The 20,376-nt window shown below is 40.6% G+C and overlaps 2 protein-coding genes across 2 annotated transcripts; both read left to right on the top strand.

The window, feature by feature from the left end:
- Positions 1-3,262: 3,262 nt before the first annotated feature.
- LOC131525164 (zinc finger protein RFP-like) lies at positions 3,263-6,340 on the top strand. Its single transcript, XM_058752535.1, has 7 exons — positions 3,263-3,332; positions 3,693-4,228; positions 4,339-4,428; positions 4,553-4,807; positions 4,894-5,032; positions 5,606-5,632; positions 5,793-6,340. Exons 1-7 carry the CDS (start codon positions 3,266-3,268, stop codon positions 6,338-6,340), a joined length of 1,662 nt encoding a protein of 553 aa, XP_058608518.1. The 5' UTR covers positions 3,263-3,265.
- A 10,270-nt stretch (positions 6,341-16,610) lies between these two features.
- Positions 16,611-19,563, top strand: LOC131525653 (nuclear factor 7, brain-like). Its single transcript, XM_058753526.1, is given in 6 exon segments — positions 16,611-16,992; positions 17,084-17,208; positions 17,868-17,894; positions 18,167-18,476; positions 18,478-18,601; positions 18,603-19,563. Coding segments are annotated over 4 exon segments (519 nt in total). The 5' UTR covers positions 16,611-16,992; positions 17,084-17,208; positions 17,868-17,878; the 3' UTR covers positions 18,672-19,563.
- Positions 19,564-20,376: the final 813 nt, after the last annotated feature.

A 20,376-nucleotide genomic window follows, 5' to 3' on the forward strand; every position in this document is an offset into this window, starting at 1 on the left:
ACTCTAATGGCAAGATTGTGCGTGTGACAACACTGCCAGTGCAATGGTAAATGTATTAAGTAGCATTTCATATGATTAAGATAATGCATCTTTATGTTTTACAATCAAACTTACTGTGCCAGTTATGGTGTTTGTGTAACAGTAATAAAATTTATGACGTTTATGACATATCTGTCATTGGGCCTGATGCAGACAGATTTGGCCCACAGGTTCAGAATCCACCAATCAACTGTAAGTCGCATCATCAACACATGGGCTAACTTTCTCTATACTGTACTTGGAGCTGTGGGCATTTGGCTGGATGAGGAGACTGTCAAAGCTCACATGCCAGATGTTTTTCAGTATTACTGTGATACACAGGTGATTTTGGACTGTACTGAACTGCGTTGCCAGATACCAAACTCTCTTCTCCTTCAGAGTGAGGTATTCTCTACCTACAAATCTCACTGCACTTTCAAAAGGGTTGATTGGGATGGCCCCTCACGGTGCTGTACCATCAGTGATCGAGAGTTTCTAAAGCAGTCTGGTATAGTCTCTCTTCTAAAGCCAACGATGGCTATAATGGTAGATAAGGCTTTCCTTGTAGAAGACTGTGTGCCCTGTAAGGTCCACATACCTACCTTCCTGTCAAAGAGAGCACAACTGTCTGGGCCAGAGGTCAGGAAAACACAGTCTATTGCAAGACTGCGTGTCCATGTTGAGCGACTGATTCAAAGGGTGAAGGAGCACAAGATATTCAGCACGGTAATCCCTCTTTCACTTACAGGCAGCATCAATCAACTTTACACAGTAGCCTGTCTCTTGGTCAACTACCAAAACGGACCCGATCAGAAGAAGGTACCTCCGGAGACAGGAAGTGAAGCAGAATTTGGATTCGGACGTGCCTTGATGCCTTCCTGCCTTGGAATGCTGCCTCCGAAGGCAGCATTTTAGAGCTTTCGGACGCAGCCCAGGAGTGTCACACTGTTGTGTATTTGCCAGGAGATGGCGCTGCAGTCCACATATTGTTACCGGTTGTTACCTATAAAAGGTGCAGAGTTATGCTGCATTCACGTGCTATCGGAATTATCGTAAATACGAGTTTCCTAGTCGGAAATTGGCCATTTAAGGCCTCTCTAAAGCCGTTCATGTTCAATTTCCGCCTAGGAAGCTCGTATTTACGATAATTCCGATAGCAAGTGAATGCAGAATAAGAATGGAAGTGTGTTGCACCTGCTGCTAATCATGTAATGCCTGGCTATGTTGGCTTGACTTGAATAAATCTTTAAGAATTGAGAACTTTCTTGTCCTTGTACTTTGGATTACCTGGATTGAAACATAACACACACCCAAACGAACAGTGCACAAGGGTTTGAGGAAACCTAAAACACCTTAGCACCCCTAGTGGTAAGGAAGAAAACTGCCCACAAAATTATTATTAACGGGCTCATGTCTGTTGGCTCGTGAGATCCACTTTCCTGCAGAGTTTAGCTGCAACTTTGATCAAGCTCACCCACCTGTGATTTTCTAATGATCCTGAAGACTTTGATTAGCATGCTCAGGTGTGTTTGATTAAGGTTAGAACTAAACTCTCCAGGAAAGTGGATCCCATGAGCCAGATTTTAGGATCCCTCACCTATATGAAACAACAGGTTCTGAAAAGGTTTCTTTTAGTTTGAGCCATTCCAGTTCAACTGAGTGACTAAAGAATGGCCAGTCAATGTTGTTTGCATTCTCCTGGTTGCATTACAGGGCTGGCTACACCAAACCTGCATGGGCCCAAAGGTACAAAAGTTTCTCTGGGCCCGAATGGGCTGGCCCACACTGGGCCATCATTGGATTAATGTGGACAGTCCGCTATGGGCCTGTTTAGGTTTGGTGTTGGCACTGTGCCCGCAAAAAGCCAGCATGGGCCCCACAGGAACATGTTTGTGGGGATGGCTACACATAGATGCCAGAGCTGTGTGAGATCACTACCATCCTGCTTTTATGGGGGTGGGTAGGGTGTTTTTTTTTCTCACTCACTTGTTTAATGTCTATAGGTTTTTAACATTCTAAAAGCTCTTTATTCCAAAGATATACTACAAGATAGTCATTGTATTCAGTAGGCGTAATGTACTGTAAGTTGCTTCAGAGGCATAAGGTATTGCAAGTATTACATACAACAATAATAAAACAGTGCATTGACATAAAAAAAGGAAATTTACTTTTGGTACTTAAGTACTTTTAAAAGCAAGTACTTCTGTACTTTTACTTAAGTAAAAATCTGTCTTTAAAACTTTCACTTGTAATGGAGTATTATTTGACCAGCAGTATCTACTTTCACTCAAGTAATGGAATTGTGTACTTTGTCCACCTCTGGATATGTATTGCATAAGATATGGCAGAAACATAAGTCCCAATCCAATACACCAAATACAGGGACAAGTTTAAATGTGTAAATACAGGCGGAGCTCTGACATGACTGGAGTTCAGTGAGAGATTCAGAGAAACTTGATGAAGAACAATACAGACACCTGAAACTATCAGTCGTTGATCGACTATTAACCTTTAAACAACAGACTCGCAGGTAAGTGATAAATACAAGACAAATTGTCCTAAGCAGGTTTCTAATGGAATCATTCTGGTTTAGTCAGGTTTGTCAAACTGGAATAAATTGAATAGTAACAGGTTAAAGCATGTCAAATACTGAGGTGTTTACTGCACTGAAATAACATCAGAATTGTATTAACAGTATATCATTTTATTGGTTGTGAAGCAAAGTTTGGTGTTTCTGTCATTTTGCTATGCAAAAAAGACTAAAAGAAAGAGGAAGTAAATGACCTACAGACAGACCAAACACAAACCCTGCAATATAGGTGAGCATCTACATAAAATGTGCACAAGATTAAAATTATGCTTGGTCATGCAATATCTGCATCTGTATCAATATGTTTTAGAAGGATAAGAGGGAAGCAAATTTAAGTAAAATGTGAGAAAAGAGATCAATTGTACCTTTCTTTCAATATAAACAACAGTTCCGATAGATCAGTTTAATGATTCATTCTATTAAGGAACATTTCACCCACAAAATAAAGTCACTGTTTCCCTCTCTGCCAGTGCTTGCATGAGATGACACACATTCTTTCACACTCTTATCTTCACGGTTTAATATACACCCAGTGACCAAAATACACTCATTATTACAAAAAGAATATGGGCTTATGTTTAAGTGGTCATAATTTATACTGTGAAATGCAATGTTTTGTTTTTTATTTCTTGAAAAGCTTTGAAGTAGGAACGAGCAATGGCAGAATCATCCCCAATTTCACTGAAAAGAAGAGAAAGGAGATGGAGTATAAATAGTCCTCCGTGTAAGTCAATGAACAAAAGAAAAATGAATTAGTGCATGAATGACTCTTTTCTCATATGGGAAAAATTATATAGCCTACTATATTATATAATACCTGCTCAGCTTTTATTTTGAATATTTTTTACAGTTAAGACTATTAAATAACACAAATGAAAGCTTTTTAAATAGTAACAAAGGCGTGCCCGACACACTAACTGTTTTCCTTTACCATCTGATGCAACACATTTTCTACCAAAAATATCAAGTATTTGAGCAGATGCCTTTACATCAAATGGATTTTAATGGATCACAAGAAACACAAATTCAGTCAGGTGTGTTCTAACTAGCATATGTGATTTATCTTCATAATTTTTCTTTCTAGTCATGTCATCCTCCTGTGGTCCACTGACTGAGGAGCTTCAGTGCTCTATATGTCTGGATGTGTTCACTGATCCAGTCAGCACTCCATGTGGACACAACTTCTGCAAGACCTGTCTGAATAAGTGCTGGGACAACAGCCAGACCTGCAACTGTCCATACTGTAAAGAAACATTCAACCAAAGACCTGATCTCAAGATTAATACCACACTCCGAGAGATCGTAGATCACTATAAAAATAAAAGTACTGAGAAAAAAACTGAAGTTCTGTGTGATTTCTGTGAGGAAAGAAAGCTGCAAGCCCTGAAGTCGTGTCTGGTGTGTCAGAGCTCTTACTGTGAAACTCACCTGCAGCCTCATTTGAGAGTGGCAGGTTTAAAGAAACACAAACTGATGGAGCCTGTGAGTAATCTGGAGGACTATATATGTCAGAAACATGAGAGACCTCTGGAGCTGTTCTGTAGAGATGATCAGACATGTGTGTGTCTGTCCTGCACTGAAGGAGATCACAAAAACCACAACACTGTTCCTCTAGAAGAAGTGAGTACTAAGTGCTATCAATGTTAAAATAATACTTCACTTATAAATTAAAATTATATCATTATTTACTCACCCCCATGTCATTCTATCAATCAAATTTTCTCTGTTAGACCGAGTTGATGATCCAAGACGTGCAGATGATGATCCAAGACAGAGTCAAGAAGATTCAAGACATCAAACACTCAGCAGAAATCAGAAAAGTGAGTGGTTATGGGTGGTTACTTATTGGACACATGAATTGAGATATAAGTAATGTCAGTAACACGAACTGTGTAGCATGCAGATAACACCACTTAAAATTTGTTGATTAAATTGGTTGAGCAGAGAAACACAGAGGAGGAGAAAGCAGCCCGTGTTGAGCTCTTCACTGATCTCATCCGCTCCATTGAGAGATGTCAGACTGAAGTGCTGGAGATGATGGAGGAGCAGCAGAAAGCAGCAGAGAAACAGGAGCAAGAGCTCATTAAAGATCTGGAGCAGGAGATCACTGAGCTAAAGATGAGAAACACTGAGCTAAAGATGAGAAACACTGAGCTGGAGCAGCTCTCACACACTGAAGATCACCTCCACCTCCTACAGGTCAGTGAACATCTCTCTGATCAACGATAATGCATGGCAGCATAACACTCCCCATGCTGAAGGATGTCTCCTCTCTCCTGCTGTAGATTTATTCATCCCTGCGCATCCCTACAAACACCAGGAACTGGTCTGAGATCAGAGTGAACACTCGTGAGAGTCTGGAGACTCTGAGGAGAGCTCTGACTCAACTGCAGGACACTCTGCATGAGAAATTCACACAAACTGGTATGTCTTTATCAAATACAATGTACAGATACAAATATTTATCATCTTTTAATATCAGCATTGAAGAATGAGTCCGATTCAAGCTAAAATAAGAGAAGTATGTGATCATGTGTTTGAGGCTCATAATTTTGTTGATCAGCACCTCACAAATCTTCTTGAAGAGGGCAGGTAATTTTCATCTTTAAATTCAGTCAGTACGATAACATTTTTTGTGAATATATGTAAAATCAAATCAGTTCAGTGGGTCAATAGAGATTTTTAAATGTTTTACAAGAAAATCAAATTGATACACGTTACGAGTTTAAGAGTTAGAGGATAATCAGTGAGCTATGATGATTAGACATACTGGTGAACAACTGGTAACAACAGCAGAAGGCTGACAAATTAAAAACCAAGGCATCTATCAGGAACTACAAATCAGGAAACTAGAACAGATATAATGTAACAAACTAAAGATAAGACTTTTCCAAATTAGAACATCAACCTGACAATAACCTTAAAGCTGGTCTATAATTCCACACACAAAAACACCTCAAAGATCTCATGATGTTTTATTGTCATGTGTCTCTACAGAGCTGAAGTGGATGCAGCAGTATGCAGGTACAGTGTGCTGACTGCTCTATACCAGTTTACATTCATACACCGCTTCATTACTGAAGTACAATCTGATTAAAAACTGGATTAAATATATTTTTTAAAATATGTATTGTGAAGTTGTCATTCATATTTTTTCTTCTTTCTTTTTCTTTTTTTCTCTCAGTGGATGTGACTCTGGATCCTGATACAGCTCATCCAAACCTCATGCTGTCTGATGATGGAAAACAAGTGAGATATGGAGACACTGAGCAGAAACTAGCAGACAAACCAAAGAGATTTAATAGATGTCCTGCTGTCCTGGGAAAAGAGGGATTCTCCTCAGGGAAGTTTTATTTTGAGGTGCAGGTGAAGGGAAAGTCTAACTGGGATGTAGGAGTGGCCACAGAATATATTAAAAGGAAGGGAGCGATCACACTTGGTCCGAGTAATGGATACTGGGCTGTGTGGCTGAGAAATAGGAATGAATATAAGGCTCACTCTGCTCCTCCCGTTTCTCTGTCTCTGAGAGTGAAGCCGCAGCGGGTCGGTGTGTTTGTGGATTATGAGGAGGGTCGGGTCTCCTTTTATGATGTGGAGTCCAGCTCTCATATCTACTCTTTCACAGGTCAGTCTTTCACTGGGAAACTCTATGCATATTTAAACCCATCCCAAAATAGAGGCGGTTACAATTCAGTCCCACTGATCATCACACCTTTCAATTTCAATATATGATGATTGATTAAAGTTTGGGAGGAGCACATTCAGATAATCATCTTAATTAACACGATAGTAATGCTGCCTTCACGTGCTATCGGAAATTTCCTATTTCCCACTTATGAAGTCGTGATTACGAGCTTGCTGTATTCAAGTGCTTTAATGTCGGAAAGAATAAAATGCAGCATCCCATTGGTTGACAATCATATAAACATTCACCGCATGCTATACATGCAGTTCACTGACAATTCTGGAATTTCGGTCAAATACATGCTTATTTCACTGCTTATAAAACACACAATATGTTTCGAATGATTGTTCATATCTAGCCTAAAAATACACTACTTTAGCGACAAGACAAAGGGATGTAGTTGTTGTGAGAACAGCATTGACAGCAGCAGTGGTTGTTCCCTCCACCATGTTTAAAGTTCATGACCCGCCCAACTCGGGAATCAAAATTATTTCCGAATTTACCAGTAGTAAATATGACTTGAGATGCCGTTCACGTCCAATTTCCAATTAAGAAACTCGTATTTACGATAGGGCTGTCACGATATTAGATTTTTCATATCACGGTTATTGTGGCCATAAGAATTCAAGAAACCGTGGGGGGATATCAGTCAAATTATTTTTTACTTTGTTTATTGAGTTTTTCCTTTTTCACCCAACTAACATAAAGATACTGATAAACACAGGGTACAAGACTCTGGCTTTCTGTCTTCTTTGGAGCTCCTATGAAATAACAAGAGAAAAAATACTGTCAAGTTCAACAGTATGATGAATAAATATTAATGGTAACACTTTACAATAAGATGTAATTTGTTAACATTAGTTAATGTATTAACTAACATAAACGAACAATGAACAACACATTTATTACACATTTTATTAATCTTTGTTAATGTTAGTTAATAAAAATACAGTCGTTCATTGTTCATGTTAACTTACCATGTTACAGCAATGTGGTCACTCAGTTTTTATCGTGTAACTGTTAATAATAGATTTGAACAAAGAAATTAAGTGTTACTAAGCACAGGCCATATTGATTGCAAATACAAAAATAAGACGAGTAAAGAAAACGCGGTACTTATTAAAATAATCACCCTTAACTTAAATATATAAACACAGAAAACGTCTCAGGTTACATATGTAACCATGGTTCCCTGAGTAGGGAACGAGACACTGCGCACTCTAGGGGTCGCTATGGGGAACGCCGTCAGCGTGACCCGTGTCTGAAGCATATATACAAAAACACCACATGTTGGCCGGCGACAGCCTATGACGTCACTACCGGCACGACCACAGTATAAAGGGGCGCCGGGAAAATACGTCATTCACTTCTTCGTCTGAAGCTTGCGTCCGAAGCATGGCACCGAGCCTAGAGGACGCAGTGTCTTGTTCCCTACTCAGGGAACCATGGTTATATGTAACCTGAGACGTTCCCTTTCGAGGAACTTCGAACTGCGTCCTCTAGGGGTCGCTATGGGGAACGGAATACCCACGCCACCATGCTGAGGGAGTGCAAGCCAGCACAAAAAGGCAAGCACTAAGTATCAACTCTACCCGGCTAAGGGAGTTGCCCCTGGGACGGTTCGACGGCTGTCAGTGACATTATCCCCTTCGGCCAAAAACCTGAGCTGCATACCCCAGAACTTACCTGTTAGGGGCCGGGCCTCCTGGACCCAGGGTAGAGCTCAAAGGCTTGGAATCAGATATAATAGAGATTCCTTTAAGGATACGACCAAGCGCCTAGGATAGTAACTAGGCCTTGGCCTGTCACCCAGGGGCTACTGCTTGCTCTGCATGAGCTCGCTGAAGGAATTGTCTCAACAGATCCTTGGTAGCAACACCCTGTTCAAGTCAGTATCACTGGGGATACATAGGTAGAGTGGGGCCCAAGGTGAAAACCGGGACCTGACCGACTCAAAGAAAGGGCACGAAGCCGCAGCGCGTAACCCATACCATACAGGATTTTAGAAAGATCGCAAAACACTTGGTGTGCGATCTTACCACAACGTGGCTTTCAGAAAGTGCACAGAGACTAGCGTGCGCACTTACCATAACATGAATTTGAAACACCGTTCTGGAGAGCGGAGAACCCAACTCTCATCACGAGAGGGAACTCAGACGCTCAGAAGGGAGCGGCATGCTCATAGGTGACCCTCTAAGGTGAGGGAGCAATGCTAGCTCGACCAACAACATAGCTCTGGAGGCGGAGAACCCAACTCTCAGCATGAGAGGGAACTCAGACGCTCAGAAGGGAGCGGCATGCTCATAGGTGACCCTCATGGTGAGGGAGCAATGCCAGCTCGACCCACAAGGAGAGCATATGGGACACAGAGCTCTGGAGGCGGAGAACCCAACTCTCATCATGAGAGGGAACTCAGGCGCTCAGAAGGGGCGGCATGCTCATAGGTGACCCTCTAAGGTGAGGGAGCAATGCTAGCTCGACCAACAACATAGCTCTGGAGGCGGAGAACCCAACTCTCAGCATGAGAGGGAACTCAGACGCTCAGAAGGGAGTGGCATGCTCATAGGTGACCCTTATGGTAAGGGGAGCAATGCTAGCTCGACCAACAACATAGCTCTGGAGAGCGGAGAACCCAACTCTCAGCATGAGAGGGAACTCAGACGCTCAGAAGGGAGCGGCATGCTCATAGGTGACCCTCAGCTCGACCCACAAGGAGAGCTCGACCCACAAGGAGAGCATATGGGACACAGAGCTCTAGGGGAGCGGAGAACCCAACTCTCAGCATGAGAGGGAACTCCCAACAAGGAGAGCAACCCAACAGGGAGGCATAGAGAGACCCAACAACCTGAGGCTGCTGATGACAGAGCTCTGGAGAGCGGAGAACTCAACTCTCAGCATGAGAGGAATCTCAGACGCTCAGATGGGAGCAGCATAATCATAGGTGACCCTCAATGGTGAGGGGAGCGATGCTAGCTCGACCAACAACATAGCTCTGGAGAGCGGAGAACTCAACTCTCAGCATGAGAGGAATCTCAGACGCTCAGATGGGAGCAGCATGCTCATAGGTGACCCTCAATAGTGAGGGGAGCAATGCCAGCTCATACTTAAACCCTAGCAGGGGAGACACACACTCTAGGCAAGGGCTCAGGGAGATTGCTACTTAAAAACCCTGGGAAGGGGAGCAGTCCCTAAGCTAGTACATATATATCCTCAGATAGCTATGCACCTTCTCAAACTAAAGAAACTGAAGTAAAAAGACCCGCAGGCCCTGGAACTGCAGTGTTGCCAGTGTGGAACACATAAATACCAGTAAACAGTAGAACTGGATCGTACTCACCCATCCATGGTTCCTGCGCATGAGGATCAGTCCCGGAGGCGAAATCCGAAGAGTCGGGTCCGGACCATCAGTAAGGTAGTTTCTATGAAACATAGAACTTCACCAAAACATCATAAGTCCAGCATAGAGACTGCAATGATTTTAAAGCGCAGGTTTCTATCTTGGTCCCCACCCAACCTCGGTCAGGTGGAATAAAAACGGTGGTTGCAGGGGAATTAGAGAGGGGAAGATAAGGGCAGATGACAGGCCCCCCGAGGAAAGGGAGTAGATGTTTCAATTCTTACTCTGGTCCGGACGAGAGCGTTGAGAACGCTTCGTCTGGATCACCTCCCTCAGGTCTTGCCTACCTCTCTTTGACCCGCGCCTCCCTCTAGCCCTACCCGCAGGCGGGGGAGGGGCACGAGTCGCGACACTAGCCTTCTGTGCCCATCTCTGATCCCCAGATGGAGATGGGCCAGGACCCCTGCGTTGTTTCCTGAAGGGGCTTAGATGGCAAGGAGGGAGTCTTGAGAGAGGATGTCTCGCCCACAGAGAGATAGCTGGCCAGCGTCTCTTCCACAGGGGGCATCCCCTCATAGCCGTTTTCACACATCCCCTCAATGTTAGCATAACTGGTATGCTGAAACCTATGAATGCGAGAGGAAAAAAGCTTTTTCCATTCCCTCTCAACCTCCGCATGGAGATCAGGAAGAAATGGAAGGCTCACTCGAGCTGGGGGGCTATGGCCAGAAAGATAACGCTCATCGAGACGACCCCGCGGTGCCACCATCTTGGGCCGCTTCCACGGCAAGTCAAGCCTCGCCGTGGCGCGTTCCATAACCTCCAACAGTTCGTCATACGCAGGGCAGGAGGATTGAGAGGGCTCAGTCTCAACTTCTTCGCCCTCAGACATCTCCTGCTCTTCCTGGGCATAACCCAGCAGAGCACTAGCCGCTGGATCAGATGATGTCAGAGAGATCGCATCATCGTCATCCAGCGACTCACTCTCGTTCGCGGCCGACGAGCGCGAGAAGGAAAGCCCCCTCTCTAACTCATGAGCCAGCTCCGCCTGCGAGCCCCACGAGCCCATCCTCCTCCGTGCCTCAGCAGCAGACGGCTGTCCCTCCTTCCTCGAAAAGAGAGACAGACGAGAGCGGAGCTTTCTCATAGAAAAAAGCTCACAGTGCACGCAGATTGCCCCCTCGAGAACATCACGTGCGTGCTCCTCGGCCAAACAAAAGACGCAAAGATCGTGTGTGTCATCAGGTGTCAAATAACGAGGACACGGATGAACACATCTCTTAAACGCCTTGCTAGTGCTCGCCATAGTAGAAAATCGTTTCTTACCTGTAGAATACACGCTTCAAACAAAACAGTCACTGAAGACGAAGAAGAGAATGACGTATTTTCCCGGCGCCCCTTTATACTGTGGTCGTGCTGGTAGTGACGTCATAGGCTGTCGCCGGCCAACATGTGGTGTTTTTGTATATATGCTTCAGACACGGGGTCACGCTGACGGCGTTCCCCATAGCGACCCCTAGAGGACGCAGTTCGAAGTTCCCTCGAAAGGGAACCTCTGTTCACAGGTTAATGTAACATCTCCCATTCTATGACTAATAAAATAATTGCAACTTACTCTGTAACTGAAGCAGCTGCACGCGCAGCGTCGTCTTCTTGTTTGACAGGTGTCAGGATTAAGGCGCAATACTGCCACCTGGAGGTCAACCAGGTACTGGTGCTGGATTATTTACATGTGGTGTTATCATAAGACTCCTGTTCATTTTAAATATTGCGGTTATCGCCAATACCGGTATATCGTCACACACTAAATTAACACGATATCGATAATTGTTGCGTTGAATATCACGATTATCGTCAATGCCGGTATATCACGATACCCCTAATTTATGATATTTCCGATAGCACGTGAAGGCAGCATAAATATCTATACAGCCAACTTACCTCTGTCCCATGACAGTTTCCTCACTCCCAGTACCGTTTCTAGGCATAGGCGAGCTAGGCGGTCGCCTAGGGCGCCACCAGCTGAAGGGGCGCCAATGAGCGCACGTACTAGCACTATATTTTAGCAGGGTTGTGATAAAGAGTGGCACGGTCACCCTGAAATATGATTGCCGCCCCCACTGGATCCCCAACATCATTGGGCTAGAGTACTGTCAATCTGACAATGCCTGTATGCCATTGGATCAGAGTGCTCTGAACTGTTGCCTGATTGTTGCATGCTTGCATTTGGAGCGCTCATCAACGCCATTAGATCAATGGGCTCTGTCAGTGCTTTGGCAAGGTTTTTTTCTTTTTTTTTTGCCATGCAATAAAGCTAAGTTCAAAGGCCAATTTAAAATATTGGCACAGTAAATAAAGTGCACAAAATCAGTATTTTGCGTCAAATTGGCTAGAAACGGCCCTGCCTAACGCCGGTTTCACACCGCAAGCGTGAGCAGCGCATATTTTTTTCGGCGCCCATGTTAACAAATGAGTGTATTCACACCGGGAGCAGGAGCGTTGCGTGAGCGTCAAGCAGGAGCGTTGCGTGAGCAGCGCTGCAGCGATGGTTTCTGAGCCGAGTCTATTTTTGCTGCGCCGCTCACGCTCAATTAAAGTGACAGCGCACTTTTGATGAACAAAATAAATATTTCACACAAAATGTGCTAAAAATGCACAGAATAAGCATGTCTAGTGTGTTTTAAGATGAATTGGAGTATGTCAGGAAAGAAAATGAACAATCAAAAATATGTATAGAAGATTTACCCATTTTAACTTGTTTTTCATTTTTAATTGCCATAAGCAAATTATAACAAAGCATTTTATCAAACTCACAACGAACAATTCATCTTGCTCAGGATCTTAAGTCACAATGGAGTAGGCTATATACAGTAGGCCTACATAAGAAATTCATTATTAATTCATTATTGACAGCTTCTATAAGAAATGGAGATTATGGGTAAAAGTATATATAAAAAACAAAACAAAACAAAAAACAGTACAAACAGTACTTTCTATATTTGAGTGTGACTGAAACAACATGATAGGAGCTGTTTTTGTTGTTGACCATTTACAGGCGAATCCCCAAGACTTCAAAACTTTCAAGTTTATAACTGACCAACTTCTAAAAACAAATTTATAGTTGTCTTTGTAAAGAAATATGTCGCTTTGGAGCCGCTGCTGCGACGCTGAACAAATGCTTCCAGTGTGAATACTCTGGCGAGTCTGCAGCTGCAGTGACGCTGTAGTTACGCTGACGCGCTGAGTTCTTTGGGTTCAGGTTACATTCAGAGCTCGGAGCCTTATATGCTAGCTCAATCTGATTATATGCAAGTGCGAACTCGTGAAATAAATTTACACCCCTAATTTGAAATAAAAGGTGAAAAATATTGATTTTTATCATTAAAATTTCTGAAAAAAAAGTGTTGCCATACTTTCATCATTTGTTTTTCATTGTTAAAACGTACATAACCACATATTCAATTGTGAAAAATAATGCTTGTATAATAAGTTATTTTTTTTCAATGTATCTTAATTATTCGTGCCATTTTTCCCCATCAACATGTGACAAAGTGAGACTGCCTGTTAAATGTTTACATCAAAATAAACCAAACTATGGTATTGATAAGCTGTTGTATCCGTTTCTATCATCTTCCTTACAAAAGGTTCTGTGATATTACTGTGGTACCTAAGATGGTAATACCTTGATTTAAGTAACAGAACTGATTTCTATAAATCACATACCACATAATGTACATGCTACTTAAATGTACAAAAAAAAAAAAAAAATACATTGATATTGTGATCATGATGCTGTCAAAAGTTTAATTTTACCATTAGAACAGAACAAATTAGAAGCTAGTACACTACGTTTTTGTGCTTCAAACAAAGCAAGGCAGTTTTGACTGAAGATGTTTTAAAGGAAGAGCAGCATTCTGTCATCATTCACTCATCTTCCTGTCATTCTGAACCTGCGTGATTGTCTTCTCTTCAGATTCAAATTCTTCAGATATTCTGATTTAAATACAACTAAAGAAAGTTTGTCTAGACAAACTTTAGGTTGGCTTGAGAAAGCCTAGCCAGAAAGTTTAAAGCAGCTGTAAAAGCTTGAAAACTTAGATAAATTAGAAAATTAGCATGTTGCTAACATTAGCATGACAATGGCACACAAAAAGAGATTGCCTAAGTTAACAGATTTTGCTAGTAGACCTACCAATATCTGTGGAAAAGCAGCATTATGATGCTGCCATCTTTCTGAAGTCATTTTTAGCCCCCTGTAACCTGGCTCTGAATCTCAGATGAAAGTTACCATTTTCACCCCCCCAAACAAACAAACAAACAACAAAAAAAAAAAAAAAAAAACACATTTGAGCTGGGGAAGTTTCTGAAATTTGATTGATTTGGCATGGAATGACAACTTGGCAGAGAGAGGCATACACAGGATGAATGGTTCAGAGCTTCTTTACTTAACTCAAGAGGAAGGCAGAACAGGAAGTTCAAACTGAGATAGCTCAGAAACTGAGGAAATAATCCTTATCTTTTCCTTTTAGGTAGGTGCAACAGGCAGGTGTGGGACACGGTGCCAAGGCGATCCAGAGAGGTGAGTATAGCTTGAGGTAAGGTATGCAACCTTGAGACCAGACAATGAGCATATGGATGGAGTGATGTCTTCTAGGGAGCTTGATTGGTAGCAACAGGTGAGGAGGATGCCCTGATAGAGGTCAGGTGTGAGTGATTACGACTGAGTGCAGTTGAGTGGCAAGAGGGATGCTGGGAAATGCAGCGCAGCTCAACTGGTGACTGTGACACATTAAAAGGAAGAAAGAGCACAAGAAGCAGTTTGACCTCACTTCCTCGTAAGACAGCAACCAGTTATGACCCACAATTGATTTACAGTAGTGGACAAATTACTAGTGATGGTGAAATGAAGCTTTTCAAAGCACCAAGGCTTTCCCCTCAAGTGTTTCGTAAAAAGGTTCATTACTCGAAGCTTTCCAACACTGCGCACACTAACGACATCTTGTGGTCAAAAGGTGGAAATAGCTGCCTTTGCGTCCCAGACGACACAGCCATTTTTGGATTGTTTCTATTTGTTTCAGATAATAATCAGTTTGTGCTATGAAAATAAAGCAAACAAAGTATTAACTCTATATAAATTAATCTTTTACATGTCAGTCATTGTTTTACACAATATATGAATAAATGTGTCTGTGAATAAATTTGTGGAAAAAATAGGCAAGAATATATGATATGCATAAATTATCAAAATAAAAGATTATCGGAATGGTCAGCTGAAGTGATCGTGAAGCGGGAATTAATACAAAATGAACATGCACAAAACTAAACATGCATACATTTATTCGTATATTGATTCATTCTTATCAAAGAAGTGAGTGACATGATTGTGTGCGAAAACGAAGCTTCTGACGTCACAAATCACGTGGTTTTGGCAAAATGAATCAAGCTCCGTTACAGTGCTTCACTGCCAGATGCTTCGTTTTTTTGATACAGGCTTCGAAGCCTCGGTGTCGAACCTCACATCACTACAAATTACTTAATTGCTGTCCTGATATGGGAATAGATATGTGAGTATTGTTTAAAATGCAACTTGCTTCAGCACCTAGAATAATTAAATGTATCGTTTTGATGGTGGATTGTAATCCAGAAAGGATTGTGTTTATGAAACACATGTGAATGAAATTAAATTATATTCCAGTTTTAAATGTGCTTCTGATTACAGAGAGCCTGGGATTACACAAGATTTGTATTTTAAAGACAACCAGTTCGAAGAGAGCATCTTGGTTTTTGGTTAAAAGAATTTCTTAATATGAAATTCAAATGGTATCATGACAATTAGATTAGACTGTACAGAAATTGAAATCTACACCTAATACACACTATACTCATTGTCACGCAATGCTGATGTTGTTAACATTAATAATTTGAGAATAAAGTATAACAAGAATAATAATTTGCACGGTTAGATGTGATATGAGCAAACTGATCGTTAGATTTATTCACCATTGGTAGCGCGATTTATTGTAATGTTTTTTTCCCCTCAGTTGGTCAGAACAAACGTGGCAGACTTGTTACTTGTTCTGATGGCAATATATGGTGAAAATTCTTATTTGGGTCATATATTCCAAGATGTAGGCTAGAATCTGCAATTGCTAAGTACAGTATCCACACCGGTGTGGTGACTGACAAACTGACACACATACTCCTCAAAACATTAGATTCATCCACGCTGGAGCCGTGCCAGGGCACAACCCCACGCATGCAAGATAATTCCGCACAGAGCTGCAATTCCAGGTTTTCAAACAGATGGCGACAAAGAGGCAAAATTTATGGACTGCAGCTTAAACATTTTTGCTCACCAGCCACTGTGGCAAATGGTTTACCAAAATTACTAGCCACTATGCATTTTCATTGGCCACAATTTTATTTTTAGGAAATTACATTTTACATGACTAGTTGAATACTGTATACTAAAATTCTACTTAAATTGATTTCCAGGTCTTTTTTTTTTGCCTATATAAAAAGGGTTGATTAGGGTTGGAGGAAAACTCTGCAAGAAAGTGGACTTGAGGGCCAAAGTTGAGAACCCCTGGGTTATTGAATCATTGATTCACCCAAAATTCGTTCATTCAAAAATGCTGAATCATTCAGTAACGGTACATTGTGTTTCTCAGAGATATGCAACTTCTGATCTTTGTTTGGAACTATTTTCATTTACCAAATCAAGCCAAAACATAAACATTGACAATATTGCGACTAAAATGTAAATGACTTAATATTAACTACTCCTTTGTACTTTTAAAAATTAATGTCAAATTTGCACTTGTACTGGTTTTCAGTAAAAACTGCACACACTTGGTGCATGTTGCTTAACTAGGCTATATCATATGTTATAAATATAAAAACTACCTTTTTACTACAGTATGTTTCTTCTGTGTGCAGTTGTGCTCGTTTGTTTTGATTTCTCCAAGAGATTCTGTGTCACAAGCTGCGCAAACCTCAACTGGCATGCCCTTGTTACATTATCCAATCACTTTTTACACAAAATGTAAAATTAGAATCATTATCATCGAATGCTGTTGGTCTGAATATCGACATGGCTGTGATTACCTAATCCTTTTCTTGAGCAAACACTACTAATTTGTTGATTGAACTGGTTGAGCAGAGAAACACAGAGAATTCATCCGCTCCATTGAGAGATGTCAGACTGAAGTGCTGGAGATGATGGAGGAGCAGCAGAAAGCAGCAGAGAAACAGGAGCAAGAGCTCATTAAAGATCTGGAGCAGGAGATCACTGAGCTAAAGATGAGAAACACTGAGCTGGAGCAGCTCTCACACACTGAAGATCACCTCCACCTCCTACAGGTCAGTGAACATCTCTCTGATCAATGATAATGCAGGATATGACAGTTTAACACTCCCCATGCTGAAGGATGTCTCCTCTCTCCTGCTGTAGATTTATTCATCCCTGTGCAGCTCCACAAACACCTGGAACTGGCCTGAGATCAGTATGAAGACTCATAAGAATCTGGAGAGACTGAGGAGAAAATCTAAACAAGAAACTCAGTCACTCAGCAATTGGTACGTTAATATCAAACACACTGTACACAGATACATATATTTATATTCTTTCATTATCAGTAATGAAGAATAAGTCTGATTAAAGCTGAAATAAGAGAATTATGTGATCCTGTGTTTGTGGCTCATTATCAGCACCTCACAGTTCTTCTTAAAGAGGGTTGGTAATTTTCATCTCTAATTTAAAAAAAATTAGTACTAGAAGCTTCATCCCTGTAACCACAACTATAAGACTTTAGATAAACCTTAATTTACCACATACCATTAATTTGTCTTTCATCTGTTCCATGTGAATTTTGTGAATATATGTCAGACCAAATCATTTTAGTAGTTGGAGAGAAGATTTTTGTTTTAGAAGAAAATGAGATTAATAAAACGCCATGCTGAAATTACCTCTCATGTCCCCATGAGAAACAATTAACGTCCAAAAAGTGCTCAAGTTATAGCTGTTCTTGTTAAGTAAGAATTAAATGCTCAAACACAAATAAAACTGGGGTTTCTGCTTGATTCTCTAAATATCAGGCAGAAACACATACATTTATCAGATAAAAACATGATATTGCACACAATTCTTTAAATATATCCTTAAAGCTTGTGTACAATTCCACACATAAAAGCATCTCAAAGGTCTCATGATGTTTTATTGTCATGTGTCTCTACAGAGCTGAAGTGGATGCAGCAGTATGCAGGTATGTCTGAACTACACTAGATTACATTCATAGGGGAGAGCGGGGCACGACCCTTTTCGACTGTCTTAGATTGTAAAAATCTGCAAAGGGTTCAGAGTTTTCACATTAATTTCACACATAGTACAAATTTGTGGGCTTTGAAATAATCATTTCTTTATTCACCTGTATCTTATTAAAAACTGATTAAATATGAAAAAAAAATCCTTGTATTGTGAAGTTGTGATTCATATTCTCTGATTTCTCAATGGATGTGACTCTGGATCCTGATACAGCTCATCCTGAACTCATCCTGTCTGATGATGGAAAACAAGTGAGACATGGAGACTATAGACACGACCTCCCAGACAACCCAAAGAGATTTAGTACATGTGTGAATGTCCTGGGAAAGGAAGGATTCTCTTCAGGGAGATTTTATTTTGAGGTGCAGGTGAAGGGAAAGACTGACTGGGATTTAGGAGTGGCCAGAGAATCCATTGACAGGAAGGGAAAGATTCCACTGTGTCCTGTTAATGGATACTGGACTGTGGTTCTGAGGAATAGGAATGAATATAAAGCCTGTGCTTGTCCCTCTGTGTCTGAGAGTGAAGCCGCAGCGGGTTGGTGTGTTTGTGGATTATGAGGAGGGTCTGGTCTCCTTTTATGATGCAGAGTCCAGCTCTCATATCTACTCTTACACCGGCCTGCCTTTCACTGACAAACTCTATCCATTTTTTTAGCCCATGTGTTAATGATAAAGGTAAAAACTCAAGCCCACTAATCATCACACCTGCCAATTAAAATAAATGAATTTACCTCATTATAAAATCGAAACACTGGATGAAAATAATGACTTTTAAGATGAAAATCTAAAACCATTAATAATATATGTGCTGCTACTCAAATCACAAAACATATTTTTTTAGTTATGTATTTGTGGCATAATTTTACTGTCAAAATGTAATGCTGTCAGGTTCATGGTTTTGATTTAGTTCTGTTCTGTCTCCCTGTCATGATTTGAACTGCTTTCTTGGTTTGTTCCCTCATTCACCTGTTCTGTTAATGATCTCATTAGTTTTCCTGGTTATTTAAGCTCTGTGTTTCATGAGTTCATTGTGTCGTCTTGGTTGTGTTACTCCTGCGCTTGCTGGTGTTGGATTATTGTGTTAAAGGTCTGTTTGTTCAAGTTCCTATCTTCGTGCGTTTTATATTACAACCAAATATGACAAATGCTTTAATGCTTTTAATTAATGTTTCTTTTTTTAAAAATCCTTATGGCTTTTTTAACACTCTACCTAACAAAGTGAAATTTCCTGTAAAATGTTTACATCAAAATAAACCAAACTATGGTGATCTTGATAAATTATTTTATTCATCTATAGTACAAAATGTTCTGTAATATTATGGTACATCAGTAAATGCCTTTATATTTATATCACAGAATATGATTACCGTACTCTTATAACATGGTATGTATATGGCACTTCAAGGTATAAATACTGCATTGTTATGATCATAGTAGTGTTAAAAAGTTATATTACCATGGTAGCACGACACATGTTAAATTGAATTAATAAATGAATATGAATGGATAAATATACATGAATAAATTGGAAGTGAGTTGTAAGGATAACACAAATTGTTTCATTAAAATTCTCTTTTTTTTTTAAAGGCATAGCTTCAAATAAAATGTTAGATTTAAATATCTGATGGTGCTGATATGAAGTAGGTACACAAATTTGAAACCTTGTAGAAACAATTTTTAAATGAACCTATTCCTTTATTTGAATATAATAGAGATTATCTTTCAAATATACACATTTGTCTATATATTTAAAGGAATAATTCACCTAAAATATATCCCATAATTTACTAACCTTCAAGCCATCTTAGGTGTGTTTTTAAGTATGTTAATTATGTTTTTATCAATGTGTCTGGGTCTCAGTTTTGACTATTTTAAAGGAAGAGCAGCATTCTGTCATCTTTTCCTCTCCCTCGTGTCGTTCTGAAAATTCATGACCTTCTTCTCTGGAGCACAAAAGTTTTTACTAAGGTCTACTTTAGTGTATCTGCGAACACTGAGCCTGATGTTCATGTCAAGGAACTCCCGGTATTTATTTGTTGCTGTTTTGTGTGTTCGAGACATTAAAGATTCTTTACCCAGAGCTTGTAAAATCATAGTAGTGTTTCTCGGAGCAGGTTTCCATAGCTCATCTGAACCTTGGATCTATGAGAGTGACAGGCATGGTGTAATATACAGTATGCAGCATAACATCTGTAAGTTGAGCAGGATTTGTCTGGGAAACTTCTAAGAAATGTCACCGAACAATTAAGCTTTTGGGCATCTGCTGATATATCTTCTTCATGAGCTAATAGAAACATCAGTCCCAATACAAACAGATACACATGATCCCAACACACCAAATACAGGGACAAATGTAAATGTGTAAATACAGGAGGAGTTCAGTGAGAGATTCAGAGAAAATGAAACTCACTAGATCAACAA

Source organism: Onychostoma macrolepis, chromosome 19 (genome assembly GCF_012432095.1).
Source record: "Onychostoma macrolepis isolate SWU-2019 chromosome 19, ASM1243209v1, whole genome shotgun sequence".
NCBI lineage: Eukaryota > Metazoa > Chordata > Actinopteri > Cypriniformes > Cyprinidae > Onychostoma > Onychostoma macrolepis.